General features: G+C 36.5%; 1 protein-coding gene across 4 annotated transcripts in view; it reads left to right on the forward strand.

Annotated features, from left to right (window-relative positions):
• The window catches only part of FNDC1 (fibronectin type III domain containing 1), a 108,909-nt gene that overhangs the window by 32,901 nt on the left and 54,678 nt on the right, over positions 1-21,330 (forward strand). For 2 of the 4 annotated variants that reach the window (XM_072643828.1, XM_072643829.1), the window contains exons 2-4: positions 2,492-2,686; positions 6,217-6,303; positions 6,984-7,052. The exons of the other annotated variants lie outside the window; for them this stretch is intronic. In XM_072643828.1, coding sequence (XP_072499929.1) covers positions 2,492-2,686; positions 6,217-6,303; positions 6,984-7,052 — 351 coding nt within the window. The remainder of the gene's footprint in view (positions 1-2,491; positions 2,687-6,216; positions 6,304-6,983; positions 7,053-21,330) is intronic. 4 annotated transcript variants of the gene reach the window in all.

A 21,330-nucleotide genomic window follows, 5' to 3' on the forward strand; every position in this document is an offset into this window, starting at 1 on the left:
TATCTCTAGGAGAGTTGTCTTTGAAACCTCATGGATTATGCTTATCTTTGTGTGAAAGCATCTATAAGGTCTGAATGAGTTCACGGAACACTGAGTAGTTTCTAGTGTGTAGGGAAATGTGTGTGTGTGTGTGTGTGTGTGTGTGTGTGCTCGCGTGCACGAGAGAGAGAGAGAGAGAGAGAGAGAGAGAGAGAGAGAGAGAGAGAGAGTATACATGAAAGGGGAGATAGGTGATGAAAAGAAAGGATATAAGAACCAAAAGTAGACTTTGGTTTCTTCATACTTAGGCTCACGTCAGCTCTGGTCAAATTGACTTAGCTTTCCATTGATATAATAATTGGCAAGGTCACTAATGGCAAATTTCATTAAGAAGGTAATTTATGCTGTATCAAGGACATCCGTTCTGTTGTCTTTGTTTTAGAGAGAAAATAGGATTTATTTCCTTTTGTTTCCCAAGTGCTGTAAGTAAAGGCAATGACTGAGACAAATTGTCAGAACAGTTTGACATTATTTCAGACGAATCAGAACACTGATTACTTTTTAGTATTTACTTATTAGTAATATAAAGACCAAGTTATTTCTGAATTAGGATAAACAGAATCAAAATAAAACAATGAACGCTATTAGGAGGTATATGTAGGACATTCAGGCTTTGGGAATTAGGCAATCTTGAAAGGCCAAACTATTTCTTATTAGGCCCAGACTTGTTTCTTCCTTTTATTTGATCGGTACCAGTAATCCAGATGGCTTTGAATGATGCTAACTGACTCAACTTCTTGCAGGGGGGAGGATTGAGGGAGATTGTCTAAACTTTTGAGGATAGATGCATTCCTGGATACAGACTGCAGTATAACCCTGTTACAGTGAAAGATAAAGCTGGCAGCTATGAAGAGAGAAAAAAAAACAGTGAATTCATGAATTATCCCATTAACAAGGCTAATTATTTGACAAAGGTGGCTTCTGTGTTGCTTTTTACAATTATGTTTGAATTATATACTGCTTACATTTCGTAACAAAGCCAAACTCCATGAGTTTTCCTCTGCAAACTCTTCTGATCAAGGCATGTTGTTTCTCTTTCAAAACAGAATTCAAAAGTAAAGAAAAGGATTATTCATGAATTCCATTCCCCCTACCCCTTTTGCTCAACAACCCATATGCTTATATGTGATTTGATAAGTGTACTGTCCATTGAATGGACGTTATTTATCTAAAGCTTCAAATATCATTAAATCCTTCCATCACTTGGTAGTTTTTTTGATCAGTGGTCTCAAAAAGTGCTTGACTTTTAAAGACAAAGAGCTGACTTTTGAAAAGAATAACCAGAAGTTTTTAGTTTGTAATTATATTTCAGAAAGATTTACTAATTAAATTCAGTCCTCTCATTGAGTGTCAAAAATCACTTACCCTATCATGTTTTCATCCCTTAACATAATGTATGTGCCATCATATATCAATCCCTTTCCCCTTCCTCTTTTGTAAATGTTACTAATTTTAAATTTTTTTATTTAAAACTCTGTTTTATTGAGTGTGAATTTTTGCTTGATGTGAGTGCCTTATGTTTCAGAACATTAAGTGTCAGATCCAGACTGCCAGAAACTTGATGAAGTATTACTATTGAGTGTCGTCTGTTTGCATTGTTATCAATTGCTAGTCATAGACTATTTTGTTAAAATTAACTCAGTTTTAGTAACTCCTTATTAACCGCTGGGAAATGGTTTGGAGGCTCCCTACTTAAGACTAAAGCTATCTTCTGTTGTGCTTATAAATTATCCTTTTGTCTTCTTCAGAGTCAAGAGGGTTGAACCTTGAAATCAGGTATAAAATGAAGAATCAGATCACTTCCCTTGAATTGTTGGCATCTTAGTTTGTTTCTTCATAAAAAAAGAATATTTCCATGTCTTAATCCTGAATTCAGCAGTTTCTTCACTAATTATGATAGAATGACATTATTCTTTGTTTAGATTAAAAAAACTCAACATACTCCTAAACTACAAGCTTTATCACTCAAATCCTGCTATTGCCTTAAAATGTTTGCTTAGTGTCTCTATACATATATATATATTTTTGTTTGTTTGTTTGTTTGAAAAAAGAGAGGATCATCAGTGAAATGGAGAAAGTGTATAGATTTTTTGATTTGTCTTTTATTTTTAAAACTTGTACCTACAGCTGGTCAATATGTTTGTGGGCTTATTGTGTTTGTTTTCCTATTGTGGTTGTGAAGAACTCATAACTAAATGTGACTGTATTTAAAGTCCTTTGACTCCCTTGCTTTTAAAGATATTTTCAACATGGTATAATTTTAAATACAGGATGTCTCAAATGTCTTAGTGCAGCTTTAAGCTTTTAACAGCACTAAGATTTTTGGGACACATCGTAGATGGTCACTGGTTACAGTCATGGCCTCTGAAGGCAATGATTCTTGTAGCCTGATTGATAGTCATTGTGCCAAACTTCCTGTTACTCTAAGTTGATAGTTACGCTGTTTGCATAGTTGATCACCCTCTGAAGCCAAGGAATGTGAGACTGCAGTCCACTAAGAGGGGCCTGAAAGTCACGTGGGAACCACCTAAAGAGGCAACCACTAGACCTGTGGAGTATTACAACATTGCCTATGGGAAGTCACTGAAAAACCTTAGCTACATCAAGGTGAATGGTGATACGCACTCCTTCCTTATTGAGGATGTGGGTAAGTGACACAATGGTCTTGCTATGCCAAAGTCCACTCTTGGTAGTCTGAATGATTCAAACATGATGTACATATAATAACTGTTGATGTAACACATGGTGGCCTACAATCATAGAAGTGGGGACTTCAGACTCTTACAGCCCTCTTACTGGGTCCTCTTGTAAAAGCCATCTTCACATATGTACATTAGCTAATATATAAGGTAAACTTAATAACTAAGCCAAGCTTAAGCATATCTTCAGAATGCTTTATTTCAGACACATAATTGAAATATTATCAATTTTATGATGCAGACACTGAAGAATATCTATTCAGGTGTAGTAAAGATGGCATAATGAGGCATATATGATATGTAAATAATATCTATAAAAATGCAAATTCAGCTTTGTTACTGACCACCCCTCTGTATATTCTCTGCTTCCCTCACTGAAATAATGTGGTTTTATTGAACATAAATTACATATAATTACAGTGTCACTGAAGAATTATTTCATAGGGACATTTCTGAGATATAAGACAATAAAGTGCATATTAAGCCTATAAAAATTTGACAACTGAAGACATTGAATAGCCTGTTTTTGAAATTTTAATTGGAAGATTTAAAAAAACTACTTATAACTGAGAACTGCAAGAAATAACTCTGCAGAATGGCTGAAAATTCATAAAGTTTGTTCACAGTAGTTCACAGTAGGCTATTTTCCTTTCCAACTGTAATTCGTGAGATTTGGCACCCCTTCAATTTTGCCAAAATGCCTGCAGTTTAAGCTCTACAACATTCTAAACATATCTTAGATGAAGCCATAGATTCATAATTTTGAATACAACCTGTGGGAAGGCTTCTTGATTTCCTTGAATTTCTTATTGCCTTGGAAGCCATTTATTCTGAAACTCCACCCATCATTTTCGAGTAAATGCCTTATGTCACTTTAAAAGAAAAAAGCACTAATAGCTGTGAAAGTTAATCAGTCAATCAATCAACATTTATTAAACAAATGACAAATCTCCAGTAGCTTTGCCAAGAAAGCCTCAAATGGGGTCAGACACAACTGAAAAACAACCGAACAGGATGTGCCAGGAATCAAGTTCTTTGTTCTTGTCCTAGGTTTTCTTTTTCTCCCTCTACCCTTTCTTTTGAAGCTCTCCCTCAGTTAAGTTACAATCTTCCTCTAACTCTTAAGCTTTTTCTATTATTCACCTTATTTATCCCATCATCAAGTATTAGGATATTTATTCATGGGGTGATGAAGCAGGAGATCTATAATAATAATGATTCCTTACACACATATCTAAGTATACACACACATATACATCCACATTTATGAAGATTTTCCTTGCAGTTCTTCTAGGTAGTTGATAGAAGTATCATACAGCTGAGGAAACTGAGGCCCAGAGAGGTTAAGACACTTGTCTTGGGCGTCATGACCATGAGATACTAGAACAGAGATTCATCCACAGGCTCCACATCTAGTGTTTAATCTAATCTGCCATTTTGCCTCTTGGCAATGGAAAGATAAAAGGCATTAAACTGTTCTCTTCCTAATTCCAACTAGCAACAAGTACTTGTACTTATTTCAAATATATTATCCTGATGTTCTACCATGAACACACACATCTTCTCCAAGTATCTTATTTAGTATATGACCCCAATTTAATTTAATTCAAAGTTAACTTTGAATTAAATGAAATTTAATCATTGCAGAGCCTGAGTAGCATTTTCCCCCTAAAGTTTCCATTTTGTCTTACCTCTGTGGCCACTTAAGGATACTTTTTCCCCCAGTCCTTTCCCACAGGAAAATGTTGGCATTAATGAGCCCTGGAATTTTGAATTGAAAACACTACTAGACTAATAGTAGGTAAAAAGGGCAAGGCAATCATTCATTTCTTGATCATTCATTTTATTTGGAGTCCTGTGTTTTAAAACATAAAAGCAAATCTCCTTTCTCAGAGTTGTTGTGGTTTGAGATTATTGTGAGAACCCTCACTTTGGCTGATGTTTGGCCATAGTTATCTTTTCTAGGTGTAGAGAAATGGATAAACCTGTCAGTAAAGGAAGACTTCAGTATCTTCTTATATTTCAAACTTGCTCAAACCATGAGACTTCTGTATTCAGAATGGCACTGGACCTTTGGGGATTTTGAGTTTCATGGACAGCTCCCAAAATGCTCTAGAGGAGGAAATGCTTTTAAGCATGTATAAAGAGAGCTCCAAAGCTTTTAAAGCAACAAAAGGTTCTTACCAGGCAACTTTCTGATGAGTCAAGTGTAAGTCAATCAGAAACATGTGGATTAGATTTCCTTTGAAATACAAATAAATTTAAAGAGTGAAGGGAGAAAGTGCTTGACAAAGCACCATTTTGTGTTTTGTCTGAACGAAAAGCGTTTGCAAATTAGTCTGAGAAATTGTGCCAAACCCCAAATGCCACTGGGCTCTACCCTGGCGAGTCAGAAATAATATCAACCCTGGAAACACTAAACATACCAGATGATATCTACTGCATCGGTTGTTGCTATGTCCCTGACTTGTCAACTAAAAGTACTCTCAGGGGAAATGCTCCCCACGTAGAAAGAATAATTATTTTTTTTTTGACAGAGTTAAATCTACTTCTTGAACAAAACAAAACAAAATAAACCCTAAACTTTCATCTTTGCTTCAAGCCTATGATCTATACCTTTTTTAAGAAAAGCACTGATTTATTGAAATGGAAAAATAATGCTACTGGAGCCTTGCTTTTTGAAATTGGAAGTCTGGTGGAGATAGGCTTTTTGTATATTGTACTCTCAAGGGAACCTAAAGTCCTTTGCTAATGCTAGAATATCTTGAGACTCAGCCAAAACTGGACAAATAAGCGGTACCACTTAACCTTTTCCAATAAACTTAAGTCAAATAAGTGGAACCAAGTTTTTCAACATAAGCACTTCCTAAAAATCGCACATTATTTTGTCTCCTTTTTGTTGATATTTTCAAGAGAGAGTGGGCAAACATTGTTAAAGGGAACATTTCCTTTTGTAATAGAGTTCTTAGTTCAGATATTGTGATGAATGTTGCATATATTTCTAATCCTTAGAGATGTATTTCAAGTTTATTTACCTGTAGGAGTTTAATATTTTACTAAAATCTTGTGAAAATTTTCTGTTGGGGTTTCTGTGTTGGAATTTTTGACCCTGGAAATTCAATGGAGAGACTTTTTCCATTTTATAAATTTCTGTTCTTCAATTTTTGAATTCACATGAAGAAACTGCTAATGTTCTCTGTCATCTAGATACAGATTGCTGGCAACGTGTATATATTTTGGCATAAAGTAATTTATTTCTTGAGGGCTTGGAGTCAGGTACACTTTTCTTTTGTTTAGAACAAAGTAAGCCATCTCAACTTAAAATGACAATAAATATACGAGAAAGCTGTGGTTAGGCTCATCATTTAATTCAATTTTTCAAGTTTTATTATAACATTTAAACTAAATGGTTAGTAAATCCAACTGTGTTACTCCTGGAGATGTGAAACAGTGGCTTGATATAAACCATATGTTTCAGAGCCTGGGGTAGTGTACTTTGTGCTGGTTACTTCAGAGAACTACCACGGAGTGAGTCGCCCAGTGTACAGAGCTGAAAGCCCACTTGGTAAGTCTTACCAGAATTGGAGATTATATTGGGTCACTGGATTGGAAGTGGCAATCAGCCTTCCCTGCTTCCTTAGAGACATAGCAAAGACTGAATTTTTTTAGGAGGGTTAAACAAGTCAACAGTAAGCTTAGAGATTGAGAACCAAATTATAGATACTCTTCTTTCCTTTAGAATATTTGAAATAGAGAGCTGGGTTTGTTTGCTTTTTTTTCATTCCTATAACTAATATGTTAAGTGAGTGTATATTAAGTTATGTGAGTATATATTAAAATGGATATATATTAAAATAAACTATATAGCTGAGTTTATAGGGATTGAAGCTATTATCTCATTGGTGTGGGGAGCTTTCAGGCAAGAACATTCCCACTACCAATGCATGTTGATCTCTTCTCTGAACCTTAGAGCCTCAGAGGATGCGTGACCTGCTCAGGGTCACACAGCCAGGATGTGGCAGAGGCAGGGTTTGAATGTAGGTCATATTACTGCCCACTAGGTCTCTCCATTGCTGAGGGCTGTGAAATGTACATATCTCAGTATAGCCGGTTTCCCAGACCCATCCTTTGCAATCCATTTCCCAACAATAAAACTTAAACATACATTAAGGAGGGAGTGAAATGTGGAAAAGCCAAGTTTCCTTTTTTTCTCCCTAATTTTCAAGTTGCATTTTCCTAATTTAGGAGGTGAATGGATCAAGATTGATGGTTTTGCCATTAAGGGTCCAGAACCACTTAATGAGACCGTGACAGGTACTATTTGCTCATTTGGTTCATGTTTCCACTGAAGCACAATCTACTAAGAGGATTGTGCTTCCTGTCACACACATCTTCTTACAAACATTTCATTTAGTTCCCATCGCTAAACTAACACACGTGCAGCACATTTTTTTGATCAATCTGTTTTTGCGCCTGATGTATCAAACTGCAGCAAATGTTGTCAATGTGATTGTTTCATGTTCTTCTGTGTGGAAATGTCTAAGTCTCTATGTTTGTTCCAAAATTCTGGTAACCATTGACATGGTCTACTCAAATATGATGGTTGAGATGGTTCTGTGGACACAACTAGAATGTATTGACTTCTCAGGTCAGTAAGGAGTAAATAAGTAAGTGGCATTCAGAGGTAATGACTTTAAAAGGTAAATCCATTACCTCAAGGCTGCCTTTTTTTTAAAGAGGATATTCTGGAGAATGTCCTTCCATCTCCACTCCATATTTGCTCATTGCTTGTCAATGTCTACTGGTAATGATGTAATTTTTCCCTCCAGGGAGAGAAATGCTGAGATTTCTATTATGTTTCTTGAGTTTATTTTAATGATAGTGTAAGAACTGTATGAAGTACTTGCAGTTTTTTTTTCAGAATGTGGTTGGATAGTATCCTGAAGGGAATCCTGTGGAGGGCTACATTTTAGTTTTGTGTACTGTATTTCTTAATAAACTCAATGTGACATTGTTTGTGAAGAGAAGGTGAGTATGTAAAAACAAAAAAAATCAAATCAATAACATTTTCTTTTTGGCTCAGATCTTACCTTTCGGAGTAGTTTTCAAAGTCTTTTCTGAACAATAAAGCAGAGAGTAGAAAGAAGGAAGTTTTGAAAGGAAACTAGTTTGGGGTCAATGGGAATACATTCTGTTTTAAACATTTTACCTTTTGATAATGGCAGAATATCCAAGGAGAAACATCTTTTAGGCCATTCAGAAGGAGGCCGTAGAGCTAGAAGGGGGGTGAAGCATAGGACACTAGCTACGAGAGTTAGTTACTCATAGGTGATACCTGTAGCAATGGTAGTGAGTTAGTTCACTGAGGGAGAAAGTCTAGAGACAGAAGAGTAGATGACAAAGGTGGAACCTTCAGAAATATGATAGTTACGGAGAAGATGATATTTTGCAAACCTACTATTTGTAATGTGTAAGATGCTGAGAATACAAAGATAAGTTTCTATTAAGTTAAGGAGGTGATAGATCTGAAAGAGGAGCTGGTCCACAAAAAAGGGGTCCATTCCATGAGAACAACTGGAGTGGGTTGTAATGGGGAAGTATGAGGGAAAACAAAAATAGAAAATCTCTCTAGGCTGATAAGTATTTGGAATGAAATACAGAAGTTTTTTTTAAAAAAATTTCTTGATTCTAAATTCGCTTTCCAAAGAAATGGGGGAAATAAAGGAAAATTATGTAGAAAAATAATTTTAGAAGGCAAAGAAGCAAGAGTACTTGTGAGCATGCAGTATAATTCAGGAGAAGAAAGTGTGACAAAGATGGAAGGAGGCACCAAAAGGAGAGAGAAGTGGGAGCAGAAAGAAAAAAGGGAAATGTGACAGAAATGGGATAGAAAAGGGAGTCATTTAGAAACCAAGAAGTGAGGTACAGGGTTAAACTGGGTGGGCCAAAGACTTAATATATGTAAAGAAGTTTGAGACAGTCTAGTTCATTGAAATATTGCATGCTATTATTTAAGAAATTCAAGTCTAGGTCCTAGAGGACCTGAAGAGAATTATTCTCTTAACTAAGAGAATAGAAATAAACTGTACTTAACTTTAGAATTATTAGGTAGTTACAGAAAGTGTTTATTTAAGTACTTACTCTTGTGCCAGGCATTGTGCTAAGCACCAGGGATTTAAATACAAGCAAATAAGAGTCCGCATCCAAGGAGCTTATATTCAAATGGGGGAAGGGTGCTGGCAAAAGGATGGGGCAAGGATGACTCAAAAAGGGTTCTGGAAAAGGGTGAGTCAAGAGTAACCCTGAAGGGGTATGATGAAGAGACTGTAAGAAGAGGTGAAGAGCCCTGGATTCTGGATGGCAAGATAAGGCAAAAGGCTTACTGATCATCAAAGTAGAGAACAAGTTTCAGGTGGGGTGGAGATGGTTGACATCATGGTAAGCAGACTTAGGAAGTTAATAAAAGAGAGACCAAAAAGATGTACGTCTGACCTTGCTTACTTGCTGTTTGAGTTTTACATTTTGCTTTAAGGTTTCAGGTTTACTTTTCTTTTTCTTCTCATATGGCTCTCGGGGGGGAAATTATTTTTAGAAAAGCAGTTTTCTCATTTTTCTAAAACAATTAATTCCTTATGCATTCTTTAGAACAGCTAATGTGATTGCCATTTTGCTGAGTGAGCTTGGGTTACAGAAATTCTGGGAAGCAAGAATGTGACCGTCATGTCGCCTTGACTAGAACATGAGCTCACTGAGAGTAGGGTCTATTTTTTCATCTTTTTTTGTATTCCTCACAGTACTTATCCAAGTGCAACATGGGCCACAAAGTAGAGATACAAATTTGTTGAATGATAATCACTTCTTAGTCTTGCATTCACTTAGTGTGTTTTGTTGTTGAGTTGTATTCAATCAGTCATGCCTGACTCTCTGTGACCTCATTTTTGGTAAAGATACTAGAGTGGTTTGTCATTTCCTTCTCCAGCTCATTTTACAGATGAAAAAACTGGGGTAAATAGGGTTAAGTGACTTGCCTAGGGTCACACAGCTAAGTGTCTGAGGCTGGATTTTGTCCTCCTGATGCCAGGTCTGGTGCTCACTGTGCCACTGAGCTGTCCCAGAAGTGTGGAAGTCCTGGGTTCACTTAGTGTAAACCAATCCTGCTGATGCTTTAGTGGGACAGAGCATATTTGGGAGTACCCAACTATTGAAGATAACATTTTACTTGTCAGTTTTAGAGATTTTTTCCTTTCCTTAAATAAATTGACAAGAAAATGCTAGTTAAAGACATTTGCAATACATAGTATAAGGCAGACCTTAAAAGCAAGTCTAGTGTGTCCAGAATGTACTGACTGGAAGGTAATGCCTCTCTAGCCAATGTATGAACAGGACATTTTGTTTGGGGGATAATTTACTCATAATTGTCATAGTGATCATTTTCACCTAGACCTTTCTTTATGGGACTTGGAAAATATGCTGTGCTAGCATCCTGTGAATTCTGTCCATTTTAAAAAGGCATTTGAATGCCAAATATCTATATTGAGAGATTTATTAGGAATCCTGTCTCATAAATCAGATATTATTGTTGGCAACCGGTACCGTGCCCAATACTCTTGGCTCTAGTTCTTTGAATGTGCCATATTTCTCCTTGTGTTTTGTCTGAAACCAAGAGGAAAAACATTCCCTTACTATTCTAGAAGTGGTAGTGATAGAAAAAGCATTTATTAAGTGTTTCCTCTATGTAGAACACTGGGGATACAAATACAAAAGTATCAGCTAGGTGATAGGGTGGACAGAATGTTAGACTTTGGGTCTGGAAGAGCTGAGTTCAAATCTTCCTTCAGATACTTATAAATAGTATGAGCTATTATTCTAAAAAGGGGAGACAGGGGTGTGGTGTCAAAGGGGAGTGTTTTGATTTGGAAAGTTACAGGAATGGTGACAGGATCCAGGGGGGAATAGTACCCTGTCCTGTAACAATGGCAGTATTGATTAATTTATAATTCCAGAGCTGGATGGAGGGTATTCCTGCACCACTAGGCTGGGTGGAGAGAGGATAGCTCAGGTGAAGAGTGAAGCACTATTGGAACCAGCCTACTTTTAGAGAGGTTCATAGGAAAGGCATTCACCAGTCAGGACAGCACAAGACCAGGGGTTGATGTTTAAAAGCTGAAAATCCTCTAGGGCAATGGGTCAAACTCACATAGAATCAGGGATACCAAACCATACATAAGCATCTCTGTAGGTGCAAGTTGACTTAGAAACCACATTTTAATATCTATGTTTTATTGTATTTTTATTTATTTTGCTAAATATTTCCCAATTACATTGTGTGTTGACCCTACACTTCTGCTCTAGAGCATAATGTTGGGCCCACAAATGTCTTCCTTATCAGTTCTCAAGAACTATGCCATGCAGTTCAGGGGTGGTTTAGGTTATAATTACGTCCAGACTAAAAGTACAGGGAAAGTATCTCCCTGTACATTTTCTAGTGAAAGAGGGTCCTTTCTTTTTGCAAGATTATGTGGTAGAAGGCCTGTAGCCAATGGACCAGTCTTACAGGCATGGACACATGCCAGTAAGGGTCATTTCAGGTATATCAGCTGTGGGAAATGAAGGCAGAACTGATGGTAAAGTTTCACAGGTTTTACTTACTCAAGACTGGGGAAGAGCCTGGGCCTTCCAGAGTTCTGGGGTCATAGGGGAAGGACAATGGTATAGCATTATCATTTCATGGCATACAGTAGGAAAATGAGACACATTGCACCAGAATGTTTGAGAGTTAGTAGAGGAGGAAGGGGAGGGGACCAGAATCTCCAGTCCTGGATTTAGAGCCAAGAGATGTGGTTCTGCCACTGATCAGCTTTATAAATATGGTGGTAAGTCTCTGGTCCTCAGTTTTTCATCAGCAAAATGAGGAGGTAGAATTATATAATCTGCAAGGTTCTTTCCAGATTTAATAATCTGTAAGTCTGTAAATATGCATATACCTCCTTTAGTTGGCTTTTCTTTAAAGAAGCAATGATCACATTCTAGCGTAAAAGGATAAATGTGGTCATGGGTTTATTATGTGGGAGAAACCTGGCCCCTTTTTGAGAAGCGACCATTTATCAAATGTCAAAAACAAGACAAAGCAAAACAAGAAAACCCCAAACTTAATGAGTAGGAATTCGGTCTGTTAAATTAGATAATAAAAAATTATGGAAGCGCCACATTAGAAAATGCCTCCCCAAAGTCATGTTTTCTATAACCTCAAGTAAGACTGCATTCACTTAGCGCCATATTCTGAAAAAAATCTCCCAACGAAGATTCTATATCATTTCTGAGGGGTTCATCACAGTGTCTCACAACACTTAGAATATCTTCATTTTTAATCCAAATTCCTCTAATTCGGCAGTTCTTAGCATTTTTTCATGTCACAGACCCTTTTGACAGTCTGCTCAAACAAATGGACCCCTTCTCATTAAGAATAATGTTTTAAGTGCATAAACTGAAATACATAGGATTACAAATGAAATCAATCATATCTAAATATTGTCATCAAAATATTTTTAAAGGACTCCAACTTCATGGACCCCAGGTTAAGAACCCCTGCTTCAACTTAAGTCTCATTTTCTTAGCAAAGATACTAGAGTGGTTTGCCATTTCCTTCTCTATATCATTTTACAGATTTGAGGAAAATGAGGCAAGCAAGGTTAAGTGACATGCCCAGGGTCACACAACTAGTAAGTGCCTGAGGCTGGCTTCTGTAATCTATAAGATGATTCTTTCTAATTCCAAACCCAGTGCTCTATCCTCTGCACCACCTAGCTGCCCAATACACATACACAGACATATATGAGTCATTTGGACTTGTCATTTCATCTTTGTAGAGCTCTTCCAAGTGTGGAAATTTCCTCCACTGAAGCATATCCACAGTTCCTATGACTTATAGAATTAGGGAGTTTTCTGGGCACATAGAAGGGTTAAATGACTTGTCCAGTGGGCACAGCCTATATGTATCAGAGAGAGGACCTGAACCCAAGTTTTCCCAAATTGAAGACTAACCCCTATCCAATATGACATATTGTGTAATAAACACATACATTATATACCTATATGAATGTCAATATGCATATGTGTGCTCATGTTCCTATGTGTATATATAGGAGCATTTTCATACATATTACATGAAATTGAATTTCTGAATCAGGTAATAAGCCTGTAAACCAATTGATTTAAGTCAAATGATTTCTCTTATTTCTCCAATTTTAATTTCTTTCTATTTAACACTGTAAATTAAGAAAGCAGGAAAATATCTTCCTTTTTATAGCCTAGAATTTGTCTTTGTAATTTACTCTGTCTTACCTAAACAATGCTAGCTAAAATCCATATATGCCTTAATGAATATTTACAGCTTCCTTTATTAAACAGTCACTGTTTATTGCCTTGTTAGGTAATTCTTGAGGATTCCACTGATAGGGATTTACTCTCATAGGTCTTATTTCTTGTTCAACTTGAGTTCAAGATTGGCAAGGAAGACAAATACCAGCATTGTATAATAGTGATGCATTTTCTTGTTTAACTCTTGAAGATTCTCACATCAGCTGAAGAACTTTTGTACTTTGAGGAATTTCTCTTACTTCTTGCCTTCATCTAGATAATTTGGGAACTTCACTGTCTGTCACCGTAATTCCCCTTGCAATTACATGGTTCACCAGGTTCAAAAAAAGGGGAAAAGTTTTATTTATAGTAGGAAGAAAACATAACTCTCCTCAAAATACTATGTCAATGGGTGACCTTTCCTCAGGACATCACATAGCTTCAGTGACTAAATCATAGTTATGATCTGGGCAGGTGTCCAATATGTGTCTCTTCTATTGTGAACTCTCATTACGTGTCCTACTGAAGTTCTTCAAAACCCCCTACAAGTAGTACCTTTGATTGTACCTCATTATAGTGAATGGAGCGCCAACTCTAGAGTCAAGAAGACTCCTCTTCCTGAATTCAAATCTGGCTTCCGACACTTACTAGTTGTGTGACTCTGGGCAAGTCACTTAACCCTGCTTGCCTCAGTTCCCTCATCTGTCAAATGAGCTGGAGAAGGAAATGGCAAACCATTCAAGTATCTTTAACCAGAAAATCCCAAATGGGATCACAGAGAGTTGGACACAATTGAACAGCAACGACAGGACAGACTTCCATCACAATTCTATTACCTTGTTTTGCCTGTAGTTCTTTGCATCAGGTGCCCAATGCCTTTTTCTACAACTCTCAGCAAAAAGTTCATCATCATTCCAGCATTTAGCACAGTACCTGGCACATAGTAGGTGCTTAATAAATATGGATTGATTGATTTCACCTGCTCTCTACAAGTGTGCTCTACATTGCCCACTTCCGAAGCTCTCATCTATCACTGTTCTACAAGTAAAGGCTCCTCCTAGAGAACCATCCCTCAACTGAAGGGATTTCTTCAGAGTGCCACTGTCCTAGCTTGAGACACTTGTTTTCCTTGTATCCAATTCTAATACAGTTCTAAACAAGGGACCTGCACTGCATTTCTCCCTTACACTATGTAGATTCTGACAACTTTTGGCCTAACTCAAGTTTGTCCAATCATCAGAAACACGTGACCCTTCTCACATTCCAAGTGCGGTTCTCTCTTTGATACCAGTGAATTCAATCGTCTGATGTCCTCTCCTCACCTCCAGCACTTGGGTACTGTGCCTACAGCTCATATGAGCCTCTCTCACAAACCTAAGGGCTCTATTGGGCTCTCAAATCCTCTCCCAGCCTCAGCCCACTAAGTAGTCTCTCAGGTTTGTGCATTTGTCTGAGACTCAGGCTAGCATTATTCAAAATCCCCTGGGCTTCTTCTCTTGGTGGTCATGGGATGAGGGTAAGACAAGTCTTTCTCCTCATTTTTGTGACAGGGAAGAGAAATATTTACAATCCTTATTACATCTTGTGTTGGGGTATTTTAGACTTTTTTAAGTGTTTTTCACTAGGTCATATATTACAAAGTTTTTAAAATTCAATTTGAGCATTTGTAACATGAAAGTAGGAGAAAAATACGCTACAAGCATGATGCTTTCATATGGAGAGTTAAAGCACAAAATCCTGCCCTGAGATGAACCATTTCTCTTTCAGATGACCTAGTTTCTAAGGAGGGCAAAAATGCAGCCTGTGAAATGCATTTTATGAATTAGATTTAAAGCATAATCAGTTTAGAAAAACATTCATTTTACAGTGTTCAAAGGTCTTTAGCTTTGCCAAAAGTCATTATTGCTGTAGTGGGAAAGAAAAGACAAGGAGAAATAGGAGAAGCCAGAGGTTCACCAAACCATCACTGTTTTAGCTGGCCCACCTTTCATAGGAAATACCTGTGGAAGGACAAGAAATGGACACTCCCACTAAAATATTTTTGTTCTTTCCACAGGTATTTTATTGAAGTATGTAGCACATTGAGCACTGTCCTCGATGAGTATTCACTTAACAGCTTAATCATTTAAATTTGTGAAGTTTTAAAAGAAAAATGTGGCAGGTATAGGATTGGAAAACTCAGAGCCTGAGTGCCCTACACTTAGCTTTGCTCACAGAAAGGTATATCTTTTACTTAGGTATTTCAAGAAGCCATGCTTTCTATCATTGGAGCCCCCCAGCCCCCATTCACCAACATAGTTCATTACCTCCTTCATGAGTTACTAGATCATCCCGGGGAGGGACTATAACTGAAAAAATAGCATCACTGGATAACCAGTTTTTTAATCTCCTTGTATTATTTCAGTCATATCTGACTCTCTGTGGCCCCATTTGGGGTTTTCTTGGCAAAGACGCTGGAGCGTTTTGCCATTTTCTTCTCCAGATCATTTTACAGAGCAGGAAGCTGAAGCAAACAGGGTTAAGTGACTTACCCAGAGTCACACAGCTAGTAAGTGTCTGGGGCCAGATTTGAACTCAGGTCCTCCTGACTCCATACCTGGTGATCTACCAATGCACCACCTAGCTGCCCTTTCTAGTTTCAGGCCTTTCTGAATTAGTCAGGCTAGTTCCCAGACCCATAATCTAGTCAGTACTAGAACTATGCCTTTGCCCATGGTCACCTCTGAACCACAATGAGGCATCAGTGTAGGAATTTAGCAGAAGAATGTTAAAAAATTATGCTTATTTCACTGGTACCTTTTGTCATTATATCATCATTTCTCAATATATCCCTCTCTTTCCCTTCCTAGAAAACAATCCCTATGAGAACGATTAAAAAAGAGAAAAAGAAAAGGCATTTCAGTTAAACTAATCAACACATCAAACAATTTTGACCCTATATACAGTATTCCATACCTATTAGGTATTAAGACAAATTGGGGAAATGTATGGATCAAGAAATTTATTAACTATGTGGTCTTAAGCCAAGTTACTTCAGCTTACCAGTTTAACTCTATGAAAATACTGCCTAACATAAATGTGATTAGAAATGTGGTTTAGAAAAGTAAACTCTTCTTGGATCCCCCTGTATCTCTTTTTCTGGGCCAAACTTAGTCATTATAATTTCACAGCATTATTTTTTTTTGCTGCTATTCTTTCCATTTACATTTTTTAGTTATTATGTATATTATTTTTTCTGGTTCTGAGGAAGGGCATAGTTGATGTATCCATTAATATTCCTTTTTCGCTATGTATATGTATCTGAAGGACTAGAAGCAGACAATATATTGCAGTGAGGGGAGAGGGGGAAAGAGAGGGGGAGAGAGAGAGATTGGCATCACAAAAGGGATTCCTGTTTAAGTGTGGGTTGGACTCTAGATGACTATATTTATATATATTTATTATATAAATATATATTTATATGATATATATAATATAGACTATATATAAATATATATAATATACATAGTATTATATATATGTGTATATATATATATATATATATATATATATATATATATATATATATATATATATATATATATATATATATATTTATATATACCAGGGACGTGAGCCTGACTTTGCTGCTAACTGACTAGCTCTATGGGCTTGGGCAAGACACAATGTTTACGTCTTAGTTTGTTCACCTATAAAATCAAAGAACTGGACTGGATGACTGCCAAGGTATTTAAATATTTTTTAAAAAGACTATTTCAATATATAAAAAACAAAATAGATTGTATATGAAACATATATTTGTTGTGTTCATTTCTAGAAAATTAAATTTAACATGATCCTATCAAACTTGCTTTGTTTTTCTGTGTCCCCATCTGAATTTCTACTTTCTTCTCTATATTTTTATGCTTTGTTGACACACTTCTTATATTTTTTTTTTATTATCCACCCACAGCTCTCTTCTCCTTTACAATACCTTTTCTTCCTACCCCAACCAAAATAAACATTTTCCCTCATAACAAATATCTATAGTCAGCCAAAGCAAATTCATACATTGGCCATATCTGAGAGTTTCTATCTTGTTCTGAACCTCTTGTAAACCCTCTCTTTGCCAAGAAATGAAAGGAAGCATAAGTTCATCATCAGTCTTTGATGGCAATTGTATTGATCAATATTCTTTAGTTTTTCAGATTCTTTTTCCTTTATAGCTGCAAATTTTTCCTCCTCTTTCTTCTCGCTTTATGTTATTTTCCAACCCCAACATTCTATCTTTATTCTATTCTATTTGAAATTATTATACTTTTCATTATGAATGACACATATGGATCTAAGAAAAGAACAATGTGCCAACAATTATAGAAAATAGATTCAAATATAAACTCTGCTATTAAATTTTGAGTGGCATTGAATTAGACATTTAAATTTTCTGGGTCACAATTTCCTCCTTAATAAAATGTGGGAATTAGTGTAGCTGAATTTTAAGGTCTCTTTCACCTCTAAACCCTGTGATCTCCTTAGGGATGATTTTCAACTATCTATAATGTGGAAAAAATGGTTTTTTCCCTTATCCCTCTATTTCTTATTCTCTGCCTTTCCTGAGAAGGCTAGATCTCTTTATCTGAATATGAATTTCAGAAACTCCTAGTCAATTTCAATAGAACAAGCACTGAAGAATTCTGAAGTCTGTTCCTAATACATAAGTAAGTTGGTAAGAGTTTCTTTGAGAGCTCGTCCGTATTTAATTCAATATCACTGTATTGTAGCAGTAGACTTGGGAATGCTGCTTCTGGACTTTACAGAAAAGCTATATGGAAAAGATTCAGAAATGACTGAATTGCCTGAAAAAAGAAACATTTAGCAGCTTTCTCCTACAGCAGGGTTTAAACCAACATTTTGTGGTATTTCATCACTGCAAGTTTGTTATATTATACACATTTACATATGTATGTATGACTGCAGGTTTTCCTTTTTGTGAATTCCCAGAGGGTAGGCCATTGTGAAAGATTCCTTTTTTTCAGATGCCAAGCTACATGCTTACTTCAGCCAGTAATTAGCATGCCTCTCCCAAGTGGTTGAGAGGCCTAACTGTGGAATGGTGTAAGAAATGAAGGAATTGCCTCTGAACCAGATTATTCATCTCTGCTTGTGTGGCCATCAAATAAAACAGTGTACGGATGACTTTGACTTCATGCCACAATGAGACCTACAGTAGTTTAATAAAACCTGATACCTTTGACTAGGTCATCCATTGTTGGAGGCCAAAGGCTTTTTGTCTGGAGACTGTTTGAGGGTTTTGACATTTGAGAGAAGGGGAAAATCACCAGTGGCACTTCTAAATTGGAACTAGATGGGTTAACATGTCTTCTTATGCAAGGACCAAAAGAATTCAAAAAAGGGCATCTAAGAAAAAAACCTTATTTCTTAGGGTTTTTTTCATCCTTGTTTTCTGGTTTTATTAGATTTTATTTGTGGATTTATGTATGACATATGAGCTTTATATTTAGTTAGCAAGGATAAAAGACACAGGCATTGTCAATGGTTAAAATTGTGTTACTTCCTTATAGCAAGACAGAATATAATGTTACTAGGACTCCAATTACATAGAACACTTTCCACTGTCTACATCTGCCCCCTCTATTGGAGGCAGCTTAGAGGTTTACAGTCTACTGAGTGCTTAATTTGTTTGTTGATTGATTTATGCTACATGAGTTGGGGGTAGAGGTACAGCACAAAAACATAACTTGTGAGATGAAGATGAATGACTGGAAAATCAAGTGGACTTGAAATGTACATTAATAGCCCTGAGAAGCTAAAAAAACACAAGGAAGACCTAAAATGCATTGTATAGATTTAGTCTAGAGAATCTGTGGGAAAACATAGGCAAGAATTGTACGTAGGAGGAGAAGGCGTATAGGGACTACTTTGTGTTAGTGGAGAGAGTATCCTTACTGATGAAATATTTCAGAGTCTCAGTTATGGAAGGGAATTTCTTCTTTGCCTTCCCATAATGCCTCCCTCTATCAGATTACCTTTGTCCTCTCTCCCTCTCCCTCTCATGAATATATATATATGTATTTTATATACCTAGTTATTTATGTGTTGTCTCTCCCCACTTTAGAATGTATATTTTGTGAGACAGATATTGTGAGTTTATTGTTTGTTTTGCATTTCTTGGTGTCTCTAGTATTTAGCATAGTTCTTAGCACATAGTAAGTATTTAATTATGCCTGTTCACTCACTGATCTCAGAAGTCATCTAGAGTCCATCCCATTCTTGAACAGGAATCCCTTTTGTGATATACCTGGCAAGTTGTTATCTGAACCCCACTCAGATCTCCAGTGTTATGGACTTGACCGTTCAACTATTGAACAGCATGAATGGCTAGGAATTGTTTCCTTAAACCAAACTGAAATCTGTCTCTCTGTAACTCCTCCCCACTGCTCTTAGTTTTGTCCTCTGGCACCATACAAAATAATCACATTCTTCCATGTGAAAAGCTTGTAAAACCTCAAAGCAGCTGCATCTTCTTGTCCTCAACACCTGGCACACAGTAGGTGTTGAGGTCAATGTTGGTTGATTGGTAAGCTATTAAGACCTGCTTTATTCTTGCTTTCTGATCCTGACTCTTCACAAAATTTAACTTGGTATTGCAATTAAGAAAGCCACTAGTGTGGTTTCAATGTAGTAATGTGGTTGTCTTGTAAGACTGGGTAGTATAGTGGCTAGAGATCTGGCTTCAGAGTCAGGAAATTCTAGGTTCAAATTCTGCCTCTAATGCATGCTGGCGGTGTGTCATTTGCTTCTCACTGCTCTAGGAAACTCCCTAAGACATTAAAACCATGTTGCAGAAAAGATGGTGACCTATATTAGTCAAGGAAATTTCCTCATTTGGGAACTCCATAGACCAGTGAAATCACATGTCCAATGTCTATTCTTATCAGTGCCCAAGTTTGTAGACAAAATATCTGTAGTTCTTTTAAAGTAGACAAAATATCTGTAGTTCTTTTAAAGTGTTCTCCATATAACGTTTTGTGATTTTTGGTATTCTTCCACAGTTGTGACTCTCGCAGTTGAATACAACATAGTGCATCAGATCATAGAACTAGAGGAGAAAGGGACCTCAGAAGCCAGGAGGTCCAGGTAGCTTAAGTCCATGGTCACACAATAAGTGTAAGAGATAGGATTTGAACTCTGATCTTCCCGACTCCAGAACCAGTATTCTTTCTGTTGTACCACATTGCTTCAGATGTGGTCTATATGGGTCAGACTACGGTAGGACTATTGCCTAACTCATTGTGGATGCAACATTTCTGTTGACATTGGCTTTTTTAGCTACCATGTCACACTGTTGACTCACATTGACCCTGTGGTCCGCTAACCCACCTACTTCTTTTTCACATGAATTGCTTTCTAGCCATATTTCCTAAAGGGTACTTGTGAAATAGGTTTTGTTTAAAGATAAGTGTTAGACATTACACTGATTACATTTTATTTTTATTTTTCCAATCCATTATTCTCACCTACTGAAATTTTTTTGGATCCTAATTTTGTTATCTGGTATACTAGTTACTCATCCCAGTTTCCTGTCATTTGCAATTTTGACAAACATGTCATTAAATAAAGTCATGCACTAAAAATGCTGAATAGAACAGGGCTAAGCACTGAGCCCCTTAGCAAACCACTAGAAACTTCTGTCTCTGTTGACACTGATTTCTTAATCAATACCCTCAGAGTCTGGTTATTTTACCAGTTCTGAAACCACATAATTATACTCTTATTTAGTTCATTTTTTAAATCTATTTGTTCATAAGGATTCAAAGAATTTTTTCCATATTTTTTTGAATTCTTCCACATCTGCCAAATATCTCCAACATTTTCCTGACTTATCAGTTTAAAAAAACATTGTCCAAAAAAATTAGGTAAGTCTGGCATGATTTGTTCTTAAAGAACCCATGTTGACTTGCTTTTTCTAAGTACACAGAAACCATCTGTTTAATAATTCTAGCATTTTTCTATTCTAGGAATTTTCCAGGGATCAATAGTTCAAAGAATCCACTGTCTTTATTTCTGTTTAATTTTTTGTAGCTTATATTGCCTAGTGTATTAAGTGGCACAATAAATATTTGTTGATTGATTGGTTCATCTTTTTTGTAAATAATTCTGGGTTTTGTGGAGGGATATAATAATAAATAACATTTATATAGAGCTTTAAGGTCTGCAAAGCACTCTACATATATTA

Source organism: Notamacropus eugenii, chromosome 2 (assembly GCF_028372415.1).
Source record: "Notamacropus eugenii isolate mMacEug1 chromosome 2, mMacEug1.pri_v2, whole genome shotgun sequence".
Lineage (NCBI taxonomy): Eukaryota > Metazoa > Chordata > Mammalia > Diprotodontia > Macropodidae > Notamacropus > Notamacropus eugenii.